Source organism: Camellia sinensis, chromosome 12 (assembly GCF_055761805.1).
Source record: "Camellia sinensis isolate YWXY chromosome 12, ASM5576180v1, whole genome shotgun sequence".
Taxonomy (NCBI): Eukaryota; Viridiplantae; Streptophyta; class Magnoliopsida; order Ericales; family Theaceae; genus Camellia; species Camellia sinensis.
The window spans coordinates 133,597,179-133,614,787 of record NC_138972.1 but is presented as its reverse complement, the minus strand read 5'-3'; the positions used below and the strand labels follow the sequence as shown (position 1 = coordinate 133,614,787).

The 17,609-nt window shown below is 33.7% G+C and overlaps 1 protein-coding gene and 1 long non-coding RNA gene across 2 annotated transcripts; both read left to right on the top strand.

Moving 5' to 3' along the window:
• Positions 1-5,782: 5,782 nt before the first annotated feature.
• Positions 5,783-11,667, top strand: LOC114320926 (uncharacterized). Its single transcript, XM_028268030.2, has 4 exons — positions 5,783-5,973; positions 8,628-8,898; positions 10,528-10,588; positions 10,845-11,667. Exons 1-4 carry the CDS (start codon positions 5,906-5,908, stop codon positions 11,420-11,422), a joined length of 978 nt encoding a protein of 325 aa, XP_028123831.1. The 5' UTR covers positions 5,783-5,905; the 3' UTR covers positions 11,423-11,667.
• Positions 11,668-12,619: 952 nt separating this feature from the next.
• On the top strand, positions 12,620-16,884 carry LOC114320920 (uncharacterized). The gene is made up of 2 exons (XR_003650087.2): positions 12,620-13,402; positions 16,201-16,884. It is a non-coding gene; the product is annotated as an uncharacterized LOC114320920 (long non-coding RNA).
• Positions 16,885-17,609: the final 725 nt, after the last annotated feature.

Below are 17,609 nucleotides of genomic sequence, written 5' to 3'. Positions count from 1 at the left end.
AGTTCAGGACGTGTTGGAAATCTATGAAAATGCCTGTCCAATCTTCCGAGAGGGGGAAAAAAAAAAAAAGAAGAAAAAATGTTTGGGACTTTAACGAGTATTTATAATTTTATCCACAATGATGTGACAAGATAGGGGTGGGTGATGTTACCGTGCGTTAAGCACAGTAGCACTTGCTACGCCCCTATGAGGTGCCTTGTTGACCAAACACAAGGCATTGATGTCGTTGCCTACATTAAATAAAAGAACCAAAAAAACTATCCCTTTGCCTTTTCATTTTAAATATTATATTTATATTATAGATTGTTTTCTATTTAAAATAACAAAATATTTTAGTTTATTATTTTAGAGTCAATTTAATGAATAAAAATAATTTTTAATTTTTAATACATTTCAATTTTGAGGTAGTTGCGTAATTAGCCCCCCAAAAAAAAAAATGCTAGTGAGGTGTTTGTTAAAAAACTACATAATAACAAAAAAAAAATTACAATTTTAATACACATTTCACATTTGTATATGTTTTTATATTTTTGTACATATCTTAAACTCATTTCTCTCAGTCTCATCATTTCAACTTGAGACAACATTTGGAATTGGTGGGTATATTTTAGGGTAACTTTCGGTGATCCGAACCGTTTATTTTTTAAAATTTATTAAGTAAAATCTTCATGAAAAAGAATTAAAATAATCAAATGTCAATAATTATATTTTTGATACATTTATATTACAAAAAATACATAGTTATTCTTAAATTTATATTTGCCGTTCATTATTTTAAAACAAATATGATTCAAACAAATGACTATTGATATCTAATTATCTTATTTTTTATATAAATATTCTTCTAAACGAGTCCTATAATATGAATATCTTGAATCATCGAGACCAATTTCAAAATGAACTCACCAAATACACGTTCTCTCAAATTTGACGGGCAACTTAAAAAAAATCAACCCTATTTCAATAAAACAATCTATAATATATTATTTAAAATACAAAGGAAAAGGGATTTTTTTTTTTTTTAAATGCAGCCAAAGACATCAATGCTTTGTATTTTTCAGTCAAAACGGCACTGCATAGGCCTGCAGCGGTTGATGCTGTACGTTTCCTCACAGCAGCACCTCCTATCCCGACAAGATGGGTTGACTTTTAATTATTTACATATTTGATGTTGGTAAGTTTAATTCTCATGCCACATTATTATAAAAAAATCTGTAGATATAAATATGTAAATTTTTAATATTATTAAAAATACAGTTTTAGAGATCAACGTAAGCAAAAAATCCGATGTATTTGTTGTAATTTTTTATTACAAATTATGATTCAAAAAATAATAATCAAGAAACACAATTACCATTTCTGTAATATATACTCAGAAAATAGTACAAGTTACAACTGCATTCGTTAGTACCACTACCAGAGATCCAAAGTCCCAAATTTTTATGAGTTCAAATATCACAATTACAAAAACAACCCCACTACGTAGCTCGAAACCTTACGGCTCGAGTGGCCCAAATTTGCTTTTCATCTCAACTTTTGTTGTGCTCAATCTCTCTTCGTCGTCCACCTCCCTCCTTCCTTCTTTGCTTTTGACTCTCTCTCTCTCCTCTTTGTTCTCTTTCTCTACATGCCATCATTTATTCCTCTTTATTCCCAAACTTAAAAACAGGGAATTTTCAAAACCACTACCATCACACAGAGCTTCATTTCTCTTCCTCATTCTTCACTTGGTTATGACCCTCTCAAAGCTTCATCTTCCTCAAGATCACTCATCAATGGCTGTTAGTAATGAAATCATCACAAACGAATCCAAGGCCCTCTTCTCCTCAATGAAATGTCTCTTTTGATTGAAAAAAATTAGAAATTTTTACTTTGATTATAATAATTTTGACTTATCCCTTGTTTCTTTGACTTGATTGTATTTAATTTTTTGACATTTTCTTTCAGTTTCATTGTATGGGTTTTCAATTCTCTGTTCTAAAAGTTGAATTGTTGAGAAATTTGAATGATTTTGAGTTAAGTTTCAACCTTTTGCACTCCAAATGTTTGTGGTTTTGACTAACTGGGATGACTAACAAACCCTAGTGTTCAATTTGATGCTAACACTTACAGAGTAGTTTTCATGGAAGGTGGGTCATCATATTTTCCAAAGAATGCCCATGAACACTAAAGTTACAAATCATTAGATTATTTACCTCCAACCCAGATCCAGATATATGAAGTAAGAATTTTCACAGAAAGCAACAAAACTTAGCAAGAATTTTCCTCCTTTATTTCCTTTCTCTTTTTTTCTTCTCTCTTCCTCCTCTCTTTCTCTCACTTGTTCTCAAACCAGTTTCAAAGAAGAAGAAGAAGAAGAAAAAGAAAAGAAAAGAAAAATTCAAAACGATGCCGTTTTGAAATTTCGAGCCACTCGAGCCGTAGGAATCTTGAACTACGAAGCATTTTTTATTACAAAAATTTTGTTCTTGTTAAAATGATGGAAAATGTCTCGTAGCTCAAATTTTGTGGCTCAAAAGTGGCTCAAATGGCCAAAACGACGTCGTTTTGGCCATTTTTATGTTGTTCTGTACTCAAAACGACGTCGTTTTGGCCATTTGAGCCACTTTTGAGCCACAAAATTTGAGCTACGTAGCATTGTCGTAAAATGATTGTACATAATAAGATTTGATCTGATTTAATTATTAGGAATGAATGAATCTTTGGGTAGGTGACAGATCCAACAAATAAAAGGAAAATATTTGGTGGCTCGAATGGCTCAAAACGACGTCGTTTTACACCAAAAGCAACGTTGTTTTGGGTGTTTCAAGCCATTCGAGCAATGATTATTCGGGCCACCTATCGTTATTGTAAAATCACAATATTTAACAAGGTCAGTCTATTATGTATTATATTCTTGTCGTTTCAAAATAATGGTTATTTTTGAAGAATTCAAATTCGTTTGATAATACAATTATTATATTTTAAAAAAATTAATTTTTCAAAATTATCCTTTGATAGTATATTTTTAAAAAAATATCAATTGTTATAATTATATATTTATATTATTAATGAATTTAAAAGAAGGGTAAAACAGTAAATTCATATGATTTTATTCCTTAATTTTTAAAAGGAGACTAATAGTTTGAGACAATAAAAAATAAAGTAAATGACTAATATTTTGAGACAAAAGGAATATATAAACATAAATTATTAAAAATATCAGATTTTACTTGATCATGTCTTACTTTGGCCTATAAAATTTTAGTTTTGACACTGAATAAAATTTGAATCTTATTTCTAGTAATTCTTAATTTTTTGAAGGGAGTTTTTTTGATAAATTCACTTTCTAAGAGCTTTATTTCATCAAATTCATATTCTTTTTGACTATTCCATTAGGTCCTATTTTAGATAAGAAGACAAAAATACCCTTTTCATCTACTTATGTTCCATTTAGTTCACATTATTTTCTTATGTTTCAATAAGTCCTATGGGTGACATAATTATCAAAATACCCCTAATGTGAATGTTCACACCGTCAATGTGAATGTTCATATCGTCAATGTGTAGGGGCCCGGCCCATGTCGATCCTCGTGGGTGCCCAAAAAAATTCGAGTCGGGCCGGGGCAGGCCCGACCCGTTGACAATGTGAATATTCACATTGACATGTTAACATTCACATTGATAGGAATGTAAAATTAGCTAGCGGCCCAGGGCGGGTCCGATCCCGTCCATTGACAATGTGAATATTCACATTAACATGTTAACATTTACATTGATAAAAGTGTAAAATTGGCCCGTAGCCCGTGGGCGGCACGAAGCTCGACCACAGCCCGAGGCGGGCTTAGCCCGACCCGTGACATTGTGAATATTCGCATTGACATATTAACATTAATATTGATAGGAGTGTAAAATTTACCCGCTGCTTGAAGCTTGCCCGCGGCCCAGAGTAGGCCCGGGCCGGCCCGGGCTCGAGCCTAGTATGAGATCCTAGGTTAGGGCCTGGGCATCACTTTGAAGCCCGGCCCGACCCATCAGCCTGGTTAAAGCCTATTCAAGGCTCGGTCCGAGGCCCAGCCCGTGCCGAGGCCTAGTGTTTTTTTTTGTGGAAAATAATAAAATTTTGGTAGAAAAAATTAAAAAGAATTAAAAAAAAATAGCCAGGCTCGCCCAAGCTTGACCCAAGCCTGAGGCTAGGCTCAGGCCCATCGGCCCGACCCGAGGCTCGACCCAACGGCTCGGGCCTGGACCCAAACGAGCCTGCCCTGGACCGTGGGCAGGCTTCGGGCAGCCCACGGGCCACGGGCAGCCCACGGGCCGCGGGCCAATTCTATATTCCTATCAATGTGCATGTTAACATGTCAATGTGAATATTCATATTGTCAACGGGTCGAGTTGGGCCTACCCCGGGCCGCGGACAAGCTTCGAGCATCGGGCAAATTTTACACTTTTATCAATGTTAATGTTAACATGTCAATGTGAATATTTATAATGTCACGGGTCGGCCCAAGCCCGCCTCAGGCTGCGGTCGGGCTTCGGGCCGCCCATGGGCTGCGGCCCAATTTTATACTCTTATCAATGTGAATGTTAATATGTCAATGTGAATATTCACATTATTAACGGCCGGGTTGGGCCAGCCCTGGGTCGCTGGCCAATTTTATACTCTTATCAATGTGAATGTTAACATGTCAATGTGAATATTCACATTGTTAACAGGCCGAGCCGGCCAGGCCCGCCCCGGGCTGTCCACAGGCCGTGGGTAGGTTTTGGGCAGCTACGGGGCGCGGGCTAATTTTACACTCTTATCAATGTGAATGTTAACATGTCAATGTGAATATTCACATTGTCAACGGGCCGGGGCGGGCCCGGTCCGGGCCATCCACGGGTGGGTTTCGGGCAGCCATGGGGCACGGGCTAATTTTACACTCCTATCAATGTGAATGTTAACATGCCAATGTGAATATTTACATTGTCAACGGGCCAGGCCGGACTCGCCCCGGGCCGTGGGCCAATTTTATACTCTTATCAATGTAAATATTTACATCGTCAATGGGCCGGACCGGGCCGCCCATGGGCCGCGGGCGGGTTTCGCGCCGTCACGGGACGCGGGTCAATTTTACACTCCTATTAATGTGAATGTTAACATGTCAATATGAATATTCACATTGTCAACGGGTCGGGCTCGCCCCAGCTCACGGGCGGGTTTTGGGTCGCCTACGGGCCAATTTTACATTCCTACCAATGTGAATTTAAAAATATGAATGTTCACATCATAAAATTGCTAACCGTTCAAAAAATATTTATAAATGTATCAAAATTAAATACAAGGGTATAAGTGTCCAAAAAAATAATGTAAATGAAGAAAAAAGACTTTATGGAATAAAACTATACATACATGGGACTAAATGAGTTAAAAAATTCTTTCATGGACTTCTTGTGTTAAAACACTTCTAAATGAGATTTATTAATAAAATTTTTACTTATTTTTAATTAAAGGATTGAATGATATTTTATTAAATAAAAATAAAATTTAAAAGTATTTTTCGTAAATTTTTTGTCCAACCTTAAAAACGACAATGCTACGTAACTCAAATTTTGTGGCTTAAAAGTGGCTCAAAAGTGGCTCAAATGGTCATAACGACGTCGTTTTGAGTACAGAACAACATAAAAATGGTCAAAACGACGTCGTTTTGAGTACAGAACAACATAAAAATGGTCAAAACGATATCGTTTTGACCATTTAAATCACTTTTAAATCACAAAATTTAAATTACGAGACAATTTCCCCTTAAAAAATTGAATAGGGTTGGGTTGATCTAATCGAGCCGGTCCATCTCTCTCTCTCTCTGGGATATATGTAAAAGAGAGGCGAAGGAAAGTAGCAGCCATAGTAGTTTCTCTCTGAGCCTTATTCCACGACTCAAAAATGTCTCGACGGGAGGCTCGAGAATCTGACTCCAAACGCCACCGTTCCAAGTTCGACCGTGAACCCAGGTCTCTCTCTCTCGATCCAATTAGTCTTTGTTTTACATTTTATTGTTGTGTTTTATATTTGCCCAAAGTTCAAGAACAGGAAATAATGGACTGGTATGTTCGTATATATGTATTCTCTGTATCATCTGATAGATACAGATATACATTCGGTTTTAATTCGAAATGGGTATTTGATGGATCAAATTTTTAACCTAGTTTGTAAATTTTATCTTCTGATTATCAATTTGGAATGTTTGAATGGAGAAGTATGGAGTCACATACCAGTTAGGGTTATATAGATGTATACACTCACATATGTGTGTTTGTTTATGCTTGTGCTTAAAGTCCAAAAAAATGAATTTTTTTTGGGTTACTTCATTGCTTGAGTGATAATTGTTAAATTGAAGTTTACTATCTAAAAGGGCAATGGAGGGGCTTGCAGATCTATTGGATGAACAATTGAACATACCTCAGGGTTTAGTTGAGTACAAGGAAGCACGGGTGCGGGTACGGGTACGGGTACGGGTACGGGTACGCCGATTTGGCAAAACTCAAAAAAAGTATGATACGGGTACGGCTGCAGTATGTCGATTTTTTTTTTTGAAATATAATTATGATTAAAGGATCCAACCTACAAATTAAAATTAAATATCAAAACTAAAAAAAGAATTACTCATTTTCTTATAATTTAAAACCATTAAGCGTTAAAAATAATATTTGTGAAATCTCTCACTTTGACATGTTATGCACTGTGAATTTGTGATCATAATTTATTTTTAAAATTTTTCTTTTTGCTTATCAATTTGCTATTTTTATAGGGTGATACCCAAAGAAATAACAGGAGACCAAAGAAAGATTTAAAATTAATTGCGAACAGTAAAGAAAAAAAATTCTCAATTGGGGCAGGTTGTCAATTGCAATTTGCATAATACATAAAATTGCATCATTCTCAACCACTACTAATCAACTAATACAGTATCAATTTTTAATGTTTTGTGCATAAACTTTAAAAGTTTGTTATGATTAAAGATTTTATAAATAAATTCTAGGAGGATCTGAAGCAAAAGCATAATGCATAGTCATACACAAAACTACCCTTTATAGGCATTGTTATTTTTTTTTGGTTCAAATTGCTTTTTAAAAACATCAAAATCATTTGCTGATATGCTTATACAATTTATATAGACAGACAAGACAGCAGAGAAACATCAAAATTACTGATCTGCAAGGGCACCAAAAAAAAAATAAAAAAATAAAAATAATTGCTGATCTGCAAGGGCAGAGAGAAAAAAAAAAAAAAAAGGCTCTGGCGTACCCACGGCGTACCCATAGCGTACCCATGCCGTACCCGAATGAACTAAACGTACCGGACCTTCTTTTGCCGTACCGGTACGCGTACCCGCACCCGGTAAGTACCCGGTACTCGTACGGCACTATTTTTGGAGTAACCGTGCTTCATAGGTTGAGTAATAGTTGATATGATTTGTTTTAATATTCATTCTGCCTACCTGTAATGTAATGTAGTTTTGTTGGAATCTAAGCACATTAATCCTACCCTATTAATGTCCATTAATTTTACTAATATTTTCTTTTATATAAACACATTTCAGGAAGACAAGTGGTACTGACAATGTGGTTTACGTTTTATTTTACTACTTGATGCTTATGACTCACTTAGCTCGATGTCGGTATAAAGGTTACCAGGATCGTTTAATGTACTTCTGTGAATATGGTACCAGCTTTAATTTCAGTTTGTTCTTGACTAGACTGAGAAAAGACAATCCTTTGCTACAAATAAGAGGAACCCCTATTCAATGTTGCATTTGAATCCTTTGTCAGGAACTAGAGGGAGAGAGGGAAACATTGTGTTCCGATCTTCGGTAAGCAGCCGAATGGTCATAATTATTTTATAAGTTAGATCTGCTGTAGGAAACATGTTACACTATGTTTTGATGTTCAACTAGGAACCAACTCGTAACATGTATAGTTTTTTAGGTTCATTCATGACTTTTTTAAGTTCACACAAATAAGTCAGAGCATTCAAATACTTAATAGTATTTCTTTTTCTTTTTAATTTTTTTTATTAGGATATTTTCCAATTTAGCCTTCCTTATTCTATGATAAGAGTGGACATCCTTGTATCTCCACAACTTATGCTTATAGGAAGCATGATATTTGGCAGGATGTGTTCACCATTAGTGGCTTGGAAAACTCAAATTCATTGACCAGCTCAGGATATTGCTCTAGGGGTGACTGCCTCGTGTCAAAATGGATAAAACTAACTATCATTATTCTTTTCCGGTGAATTGATTGCTTCATTGGAGTAATTTCTTCTAAGTTCATATTTGCATCAATAGGTTAATTTTAGGCCCTCGTAGTAAATGAGTTTTCATTTATTTTGTTTTGCAAAGCACTTTTAATTGTTATTTTTATTATCAGGTATTCTCAGGAAAAGATCATTAATTTTTAGGGTGAAGAATCTGCAAATTATGTTTTACATTCTGTTCAGTGTTCATATTCATAACTTGTTAAAGTTTTCCATGCTCTCTGGTGGTTAACTTGAATGTTGTACTTTACGCTGAGCTGAAATGCTATATCTATGGCCTTAGTATCATGCGCAATCTGAGATGAGATCCAATATAATATGGCTTATATTTGCCTTTGAATGCTCCTAGTCCTAAGAGATCAAGAAGGGATGGAAAACCAGCCACTGAGAGGCCGTCTAGCAACCTTAATTTGGATGTTGGTGACCATTCAGACCGGGATCAGAAGCACCGTCGACGGCTGCAAGATGTTTTACCTCTTGAGGCCCCGCCAGCACTAGATTCTAAGGTAGAAACTGGGGCAGGGAACAAAGAAATTGACAAGAAAACCAATGGACAGCATGAAGGAACCAAAAATTCTTCCAATCCTACTGAAGCATCCCGGTCTCGATCGTATTTCCAGGTGTTGTGAATTTATGGATATCCTTACAAGAGGTCATTTAGTTTTCATTTTGACTTGTACAAAAGATTGTTTTCCTATATTATTTGCTGTTTGACTGTTTTATATTTCTTTTATATTTTTGAACTGATCTCAGGCTTTATACTAGCCTTTGAACCCCACAAGTTTCTGATGAGTTTTTCACTGCCTGCAAGAAATGAAACACCTTGTAAAGTAGCAGTTGCTGTTAATTTTACAGCTGAATGATCGTTATGACTTTCTATTTAGAAAGTAATAAATACTTAATTGTCCTATGACAGTATACTTGGCACCTATCATAGGACAGTAAATCAGCAGCGGCTCGATTTGGGTAATTTATGTCTCATTTCAGGGGCAGTATGGATAAGGGATATCATCACTTAACTTGTCAATTGCACGGATATGGATCATGGTTGGCCAGATGGGTAACATAGAAGTTGGTTGCTTTTTGTCCTTCTAAGTTTAGTGGGGTGAACCATGGAAGTATAGAAAATTAGGGCTATTACATTCAGGAGAAAGCTTTTCCTAAGATACAAAGATCTTGACCATGTGGCAGTTGCTCTTATAATTTCAATATAAGATCCCATGGTTCATAAGAGCATCCAATAAGGTTCATGTCTATGGAATATAACAATCATTTAATGTTTTAGATTTCTTCTGCTGACAATTATGGTCATTGTAAGCCTCATAGGCTGTGAATATTCTTGTTTTCTCTTCTAAAGACTTATCAGTTTTGTGATATAATTTTCAGTCTCAATCTTTTGTTACTCCTGAATATATGACATGGATCGGTTCCATACCCTAGTATTTATTTCCCACTGTTTCTCTTATTGTTTTTTCCCTTTCCCTTCCCTTATTCCATTAGTGTAGTCATCCTTTTTGTCCTTTGTTTCTCTTGCTTGTTAATACGGAGGACATTTGACTAATCTGGCAGTGATAGGAAAAATGCACGTGCACACAGCCACAGTGAGGTTCACTTCTTTATGTAGCCATACTTGTGAGAAGTTTTGGATGCAACTCGGCCTTGATAATGTCCTCATTTATTTGATTTATGTAATGCTTTTGAGTTATGGAAGTTTATGATTATATTCTTGTTGGTTTATGCAATCTTTGCTCAATTTAATTGATCCTGAAACAATTATGGGGAGTTTCTGTTAATACTCTTAGAGAAAGGAGGTGGGGGCGCATTCGACCCACTGGAGCACAAATTTAGACTTACTATTTATATAAATATGGATGCCTACACTAGGAGTGAAAGCAGGCAGATTTATTTATTTATGAAGTTAGTAACCAAGTGACTTTTATTGGACAAATGGTAAGGTGGCATAGTGGATAGTTATTGCAGCCATCTTTAGTTGTATACATGCAATCCTGAATAATTGCCTGAGCATCATTTCAGGTTAACTTAGAAAGGCCTTTTGTCTCATCTGAAAGATGGATAATTTTGTTAATTAACCAGTTAGTGGTTCTGTTGAGTTGATTGTTTGGTTCTTACTCAGTGTATGCAAAACTTTTTTTCTGGGCTGATGTTGCGGGATACTTGTTCGGCCCGGTGCCTTCCAGTGCCTCCTTGTATATAACAATCTTAGGCTTGCCTGTGCATGTCTTATACAGCACAATGAGCGTGGTAATGCCGGGCAAGCTGGTCGAACCACTAGTCGCGGAACAACTACTGGTGAGTACTTAACATTCTTTTTTTGTTTTTTTTTTTTGCTCGTGTTTTTACTTTTTTTGTTCAATAGTTTTATGTTAGTGTCCCACATCAAACTTCTATAATACACAATGTATTTTTGTGTGTATGAAAGTATGTGTGTGTGTGTGAGAGAGAGAGAGAGAAGGGGGGGGGGGAGAGGGGCAATATTGAAATGTTTTTGTATGGTTAGAACCGTTTTTATGTCAATGGCGTGACTTGCTTTTTCCTCTATGTGAAGAGCGTGGATGGAGGGACTCAAAGGATCAACATAGTGACAGGGCAACAGAGAAGACAACTCCTCGTGATACAGAGAAAAAAGATGAGAAATCCCAAGCTCGGGGCAGTGCCAATCGTGTTTGGCGCCATGACTATGAAGTAGAGGCAGGTCAACAACCACCGGTAAGGAAAAGACCTTCATTTAGAGAGAAAAAGATTGAAGTGAACTCTGAAAACACTGACAAAGTCAGAACTGAGCCTGTGAAGCCAAGCCGTCCTGATCGGCCTTTGTTAGAAAGCGAAAAAAGGGAAGAAAGAGGAGGCCACAACCCGCTAGAAAAGCCATTTGTAAGGGATGGGGAGGCAAACAGGGGAGAAGCACCGAGGGGTAGCTTTCCATCAAGAGATAGGTATGGTGGTAGTGGCAGTAGTTACAGGGGAAGAGAGAGATCCAATGGAGGGAGGCGAGGGTATCATCCGAGTGGTGGTGTACGTGTTGAGAAATGGAAACATGACCTGTATGAGGAGGCTAACAGGAGTCCAACCCCAAAGAATGAAGAGGATCAGATTGCAAAGGTTGAAGCACTCCTGTCTTCTTAGATATATATGCAAGTTGCTCTGAGGAGTTGTAGTCTGTTTGTCATCATTTGCATCGCTGCTGGTGTTTGTTTTCTGTTCTGCCAAAATGTTTTTGTTGATTTGAAGAAACACTGAACATGTTTGGTTATTGTTTCAACTTATGGCATTGTGTTATTGAGTCAAATCGAACTTTTTGATGTATTGTCATGGAATGGCAAGGATGCTTGTACTACATTTTGAATTCTAAATCCTGTTTTGAGTGAGTCTTTTTCTGCCTTTTCCAGCGTCCATTGTGGGCTTTGTTGAACTTCATCAGATAGAGTTTAAACTTGACTATGTGCATGCAAAAGTTCAGCTCAAAGCTATATAGATAGTAGATGGACAGTGTTATTATTATTATTATTACTATTATTATAGGCTAAAATTCATTTAGTCCCTATTGTTTCGCTTTTTGATTACTTTACCTCCTATGTTTTAAGTATACGCAGAATTTTTTTTTTATGATTTTGAACTAAATTCTTATTGTCAATTTTTTCGTTAAAAGTAATGAGGTATGTTAATCATGTTATTTGATTTTTATGATGTTTAAAATATTATTTGATAAATTATATTTTTTTATATACATGTTTTACAATTATTTGACACAAAATATGAAAATAGATTTCTGTTGCATCATATATTTTTTTTGTTGTGCTTAAATAGTAAATTTTATTATTCACATTTGGAAAAAATCAGTTGATTACTATTCGTTATTTGACAAATTTAATTTATCTTTGTTAGAATGTAACCAAAAATCTCTACAACAGTTATAAAGATTATAAAAAGGTATATATTATCAGACCTGATATAAATGTTATTTAAATAAATTTTATTATACATTTAAATAGAGAAATTATTGTGTATTCATGTAAATTCTTGAGGTACAACCTCCTAATCAACAGTGCTTCGCCCAGAAGATATATAAATGTTATTTAAATAAATTTTATTATACATTTAAATAGAGAAAACAGTGCTTCGCCCAGAAGATTGGCCCAAAGAAGGAATTGAACTTGTGACCTTAGGGCTTAAACTCCAAAGCCTTACCACAATGCCACAACCGCTTGGGTTACATTCATTTATGTTAATAGATAAGTTATCATGCATAATTTGTTTTATATATTATACTATATTTATATATCAAACAGTGTTTTTAAATTTTACTTGTTAACAATTGAAATCTTCCACGTGAGCCAAGTCTTTTGTTTTCTTCAACAATTTCCTTCCATGTGATAACGGAGTGTCTGCTTCCAACGGACACGATTTTCCGCATGAGTGGAGTGACACAAAGTTCGAAAAAGAAGGAAGGAAGAGCGTGAAATCTCTACAACGGCTATAAATCTCTACAACGGCTATTTTTCCTTGGCTATAAAAAGAAGCAATGTGCAAAAGAAATCAAAAACATATAGTGAAGTGAAATATTGAAAACAAAGTTTTGTTATATTGGAAAGATATTTTTGTGTTTTTTATTGAGTTATATAAATTGATTGAGAATTTGAGCAAAAATTATAAAAGAGTTTTCACACTCTTTTTATTATTCTTGTAAAAGAGAGAGTTTTTGTGAGTGATTGTTTTAAATAAAATCGCATGGGTTATATTGAGAAAATAAAACTTTGTTATATTGAGTGAAGTGAAACATTGAAGATAAAATTTTTTATATTAAGAAAATATTATCGTGTTTTTTATTGAGTTACATAAATTTATAGAAAATTTGAGCAAAAATTGTAAAAGAGTTTTCACATTCTTCTTATTATTTTTGTAAAAGAGAGTTTTTGTGAGCGGTTTTTTTTGGATAAAATCACTTGAATTAAGTATCGGATTCAAAACTAGTCGGGTTATTTTTGTGAGTGATTGGATTTGATTACTTGTTGTAGAGAGGTTCACTACTATCCGTGAAGCTATTGGTGTAATTATTATTTGAAGAATCATAGAGAAATTCTCGAGGAAGATACTTGAAGAGTGGACGTAAGTTTGGTGTGCTGAACCACTATAAATCTCTGAGTTTGCTTCTCTTTCCTTTACTCATTTTATTTCATTTATCTATTTTATATTGTTTAGCATATTTATTTATTTATTATTTGGGTTAATATTTTTATTTTGACAATTTATTTAGGAATCCAATTCACCTCCCTTTTGGATTGATTAGCTAGGATAATAATTGGTATCAATAACCATCTAAGGCCTCGTTTGGCAACCTTCTTTTTTAGTCAAAAAGTTAAAAAGTTACTAAATTAGCAAAAAAACCAACAACCCGTACAAAAAAGTTAAAGATTCTCTTTTCTCTCTACTTTTTGCACATTTTTTTCGTAAAAAGCCAAAAAGTCATCCCAAATATACTAGTTTTTTTTAGCTCATATTTTAGCAAAATAGTCAAAAAGTTACTAAATTAGCCTGTTCTCAAACGAGACCTAAGAGTAGATCATGACAACCAATTTTTGTGCTTCTTTTGCTGAAGGTCAATTGCCTTCTAGACCGCCTTTTTTTAATGGCTCAAATTATATTTTCTGGAAAATAAGAATGAAAATTTTCATTCAATCCTTAAATTATGAGCTATGGAGAATTATAGTCAATGGTCATAAGATACCTTCCAAGACCATCCAAGGACGAATCTTGCCCAAGGAAGAATATGAATGGGACAATAATGATTTGAGAAATATTCAAATGAATGCCAAGGCTATGAATCTCTTATTTTGCGCTTTAGATTTTAATGAGTTTAAAATAATCTCTACATGTGAGTCAGCCAAGGAAATTTGGGATAAATTAGAGATCATACATGAAGGGACCAACCATGTTAAAGAATCTAAAATTAGTATGTTGATTCATGATTATGAACTTTTTAAGATGAAATCCCATGAGTCTATTTCTGAAATGTTTTATAGATTTACTAGCATTATTAATGTTCTAAAATCTCTTGGTAAAATATATACTAATGCTGAAATGGTAAGAAAAGTACTTAGGTTATTACCTAAAAGTTGGGAGATAAAAGTCATTGCAATCACAGAAGCTAATGACTTATCAAACCTAAGTCTAGATGAACTGATAGGATCTCTTCTCACACACGAGCTGATTAAGAAAGAAGGGGATAAAGAAGAAGACAATAAGAGAAAAAAGGAAATAACTTTCAAAACAACTGCTACTCGTGAAGAGGAAGAGGAAGAGGAAGATGAAGATAATTCAAAATTTAATGATGAAGAAATAGCCTTCTTTAGAAGAAGGTTTCAGAAATTTATAAAGAAGGAACAAAGAGATTTTATCAAAGGAGAATATAGTAAAAAATATTTTGTAAAAGGAGCAAATAACAAGAAAACTAAAATCACTTATTATGAATATAACAAGTCCAATCAAATCAAGACCGATTGTTCGAAAATCAAGAAACAATACAAGAAAAACAAAAAATCAACTATGATTGCTGCATGGAGAGATAGCGAAGAAAGTGACTCAAAAAATAATGACAACAGCAATGAAGTTGCCAATCTATGCCTAACGGCATTTGGAGATGATGACGAGGTAAACAAAGAGTCTTATTCCTTTGATGAATTACAATCCGCATTTGAAGAATTGTATGATGAATTTCAAAAACTTAGAATTAAAAATATTATGATTAAAAAATTGCTTTCAAGTTTAACAAAAGAAAATGAATATTTATATAATAAAATTGAAATATTACAAAAAGAATGATATTTTAAAATCAAAAGAATTTCCTATTTTTCAAAAAGAATTAAATGATTTCAATAAAATGATTCTTTAAAAAAGGATAAAGAGTTGTTTTAAACAAAAATATAGAAGATTTTTAAAATATTTTTTCAAAATTTGTTTAAAAAATACACTTTAGATAAACTTTTTAAAAGTAAAAATTATACATATAGTAGAATCAAAATTGGATATAAATTTCTTCCGAAAACAAACTTTTAAAAATAATTTTATTCATGTATCTTTCAAACAAAAAATTATTTAGTACTCTCCAAGGACACGTCATCCATCAGGTGGTGCTCCACACAATAGCTTAATGTAAGTGAGCTGCCACATAAGCATTGAGCGACCATTTTAGTCTTCAATAAATTTCAAATTCCCGCTGCAAATCCAAATTTTAAGATTTAAAGTGTGTTTGGTTTAAATTTTTTAGATTAAATTTTTTTAAAATTGAGTTTTTATTTTTATTTTTATTGAATATTTTTTAATTTTTTTAGTTACACCATAGATATATTTAAAAATTAAAAATTTGTGAAAAAATATTTTAAAAAATTAATAAATATATAAAAATACGAAAAATATATTAAATTCTCATATTTTTTTTATATTTTTGATATTTAATAAATTTTTAAAATATTTTTTTCACAAAAATTATACTTTTTATGTATATTTATGTTAGGTGTGTCTAAAAATTAAAAAAATTACTTAAAATATTAAAAAAATTTAATAAAAATAAAATAAAATAAAAAAATAGAATTTTTTTAAAAATATTTTTCGAAAACCAAAAACAAATAAATTTTTTGGAATTTGAAAGACAACATGGATCTGAACAAATTCCTCTCTCTCTCTCTCTCTCTCTCTCTCTGTGCTATTCATTCTTTCGTCACTCATAGCACCACCGAAGGCCATTGCCGGTGCTGTTGCCAACACCGCCGCTTTGGTGACCACCGGCCCCAATCACCACCATCAACATGTTCACCGACGATGAACTCTCTGTGTGTTTTCTTCTTCCAACTGTATTTCTCCCTCCCTCCATTATTATGTATTTTTTTCTATATTCATTACACCAACAGGTGCAAGACCACCATCAAGCTACCATCATCCACTACTACGCTTCCCCCTCCGATGTGAATCGTAGTCCACCAGCAGCACCACCGCGACCACTGCCGTGCACCAGCATCTCAGTAGCAGTAGCAACTTCCCCGGGTGTCAACCACAATTGCTGCTTCATTTTTGCTTAAATTTGGTAACAAAAACATGGATTTATTCCACCTGCATCCTGGACTGTGTTTTGTTCACCATCTGTTTGTATAAATGCTTAGAAGAATGTTTTTCTCTCACATCCCCAAATATAGCTAGGCCAAATTAATTATCCATTGCCACATTGAACATTTGGGTGATGTACTGCTGCTTGGGGCAAGAGGTTGCAAGGAAGGAAATCATGCTCAATAATTTCCTGAGACTAGGGAGATGTGCAAGCAGAGGAACTTCCAGAGTATCAAATGCAGCACAAAAATGTGAATAATAATGCAAATTCTCATGGCGCTTATGTTCAATACAACGACAATTAATTTTGTTTCAACCATTTCATGTAAAATGTAATATTATATGATTAAATGGCGCTTGTAGTTATATTGTTTCTGTTGTAACATGTATGAGTTGATGAACAATTTTTAAGGAATTTTTGTAGCCAAGTGAGATGGATTGGATTATGGTATATACCTAAAATTATAAATGAAGATTTTGAAATTTTTTTTTTTGGTGTGTAATTAGGTACTAGATCTTCATGGAAACTCAGAATTGTAAGAATAAGTCTAAAGTTACTACTCTTACAGATTTTGTATTGACACATGAAATTTTCAATTACAAAATAAATTGCACAACAGTAAAGTCCTACAAATATGTCGCTTAAAATCTCCACAAATATATTGAATTATTATATTACTTGTGCTCCTAGAAGAGTGGCTTTGTTTGGTTGAACATAAAATGTGCACAATACTTTAAAATTTGGTTTGTGTTTGTTCAGTAATTTTTGAGATAAAAAGTACGAAAACTTATTTGGTTTGTCTTTTTTCAGAAATGATTTTGGAAAATTGTTTTGGGGAGAGAGTTTTAAAAAAAGTGATTAATTTGATGTGTATAGAGAGAGAGAGTGATTTTGGAAAGTAGGTAACCAAACAAAATTTTGAGATTTTTTTAAAAAAAATTTGTTTGATTTGATTATTTTTGAAAATATGTTTGAAGAGAATTTTTTCTAAATTTTTTTTTTAAAAAACAAACCAAAGAAGGCCTTTGTCAGAAAAGTTGCTTTTGACAAGTGGGTTGGAAGTAATTTGAGACTAAAAATATACAAAAAAGATATTTATTTTATTTTTCATTATCCCAAAATATTAGTCTATTTTTAAAAATCAATTACAAAAATAATATGAATTTTTTTATTTTGTCATTCTTTTAAATTTATTAACAATATAAAAAGTATAAT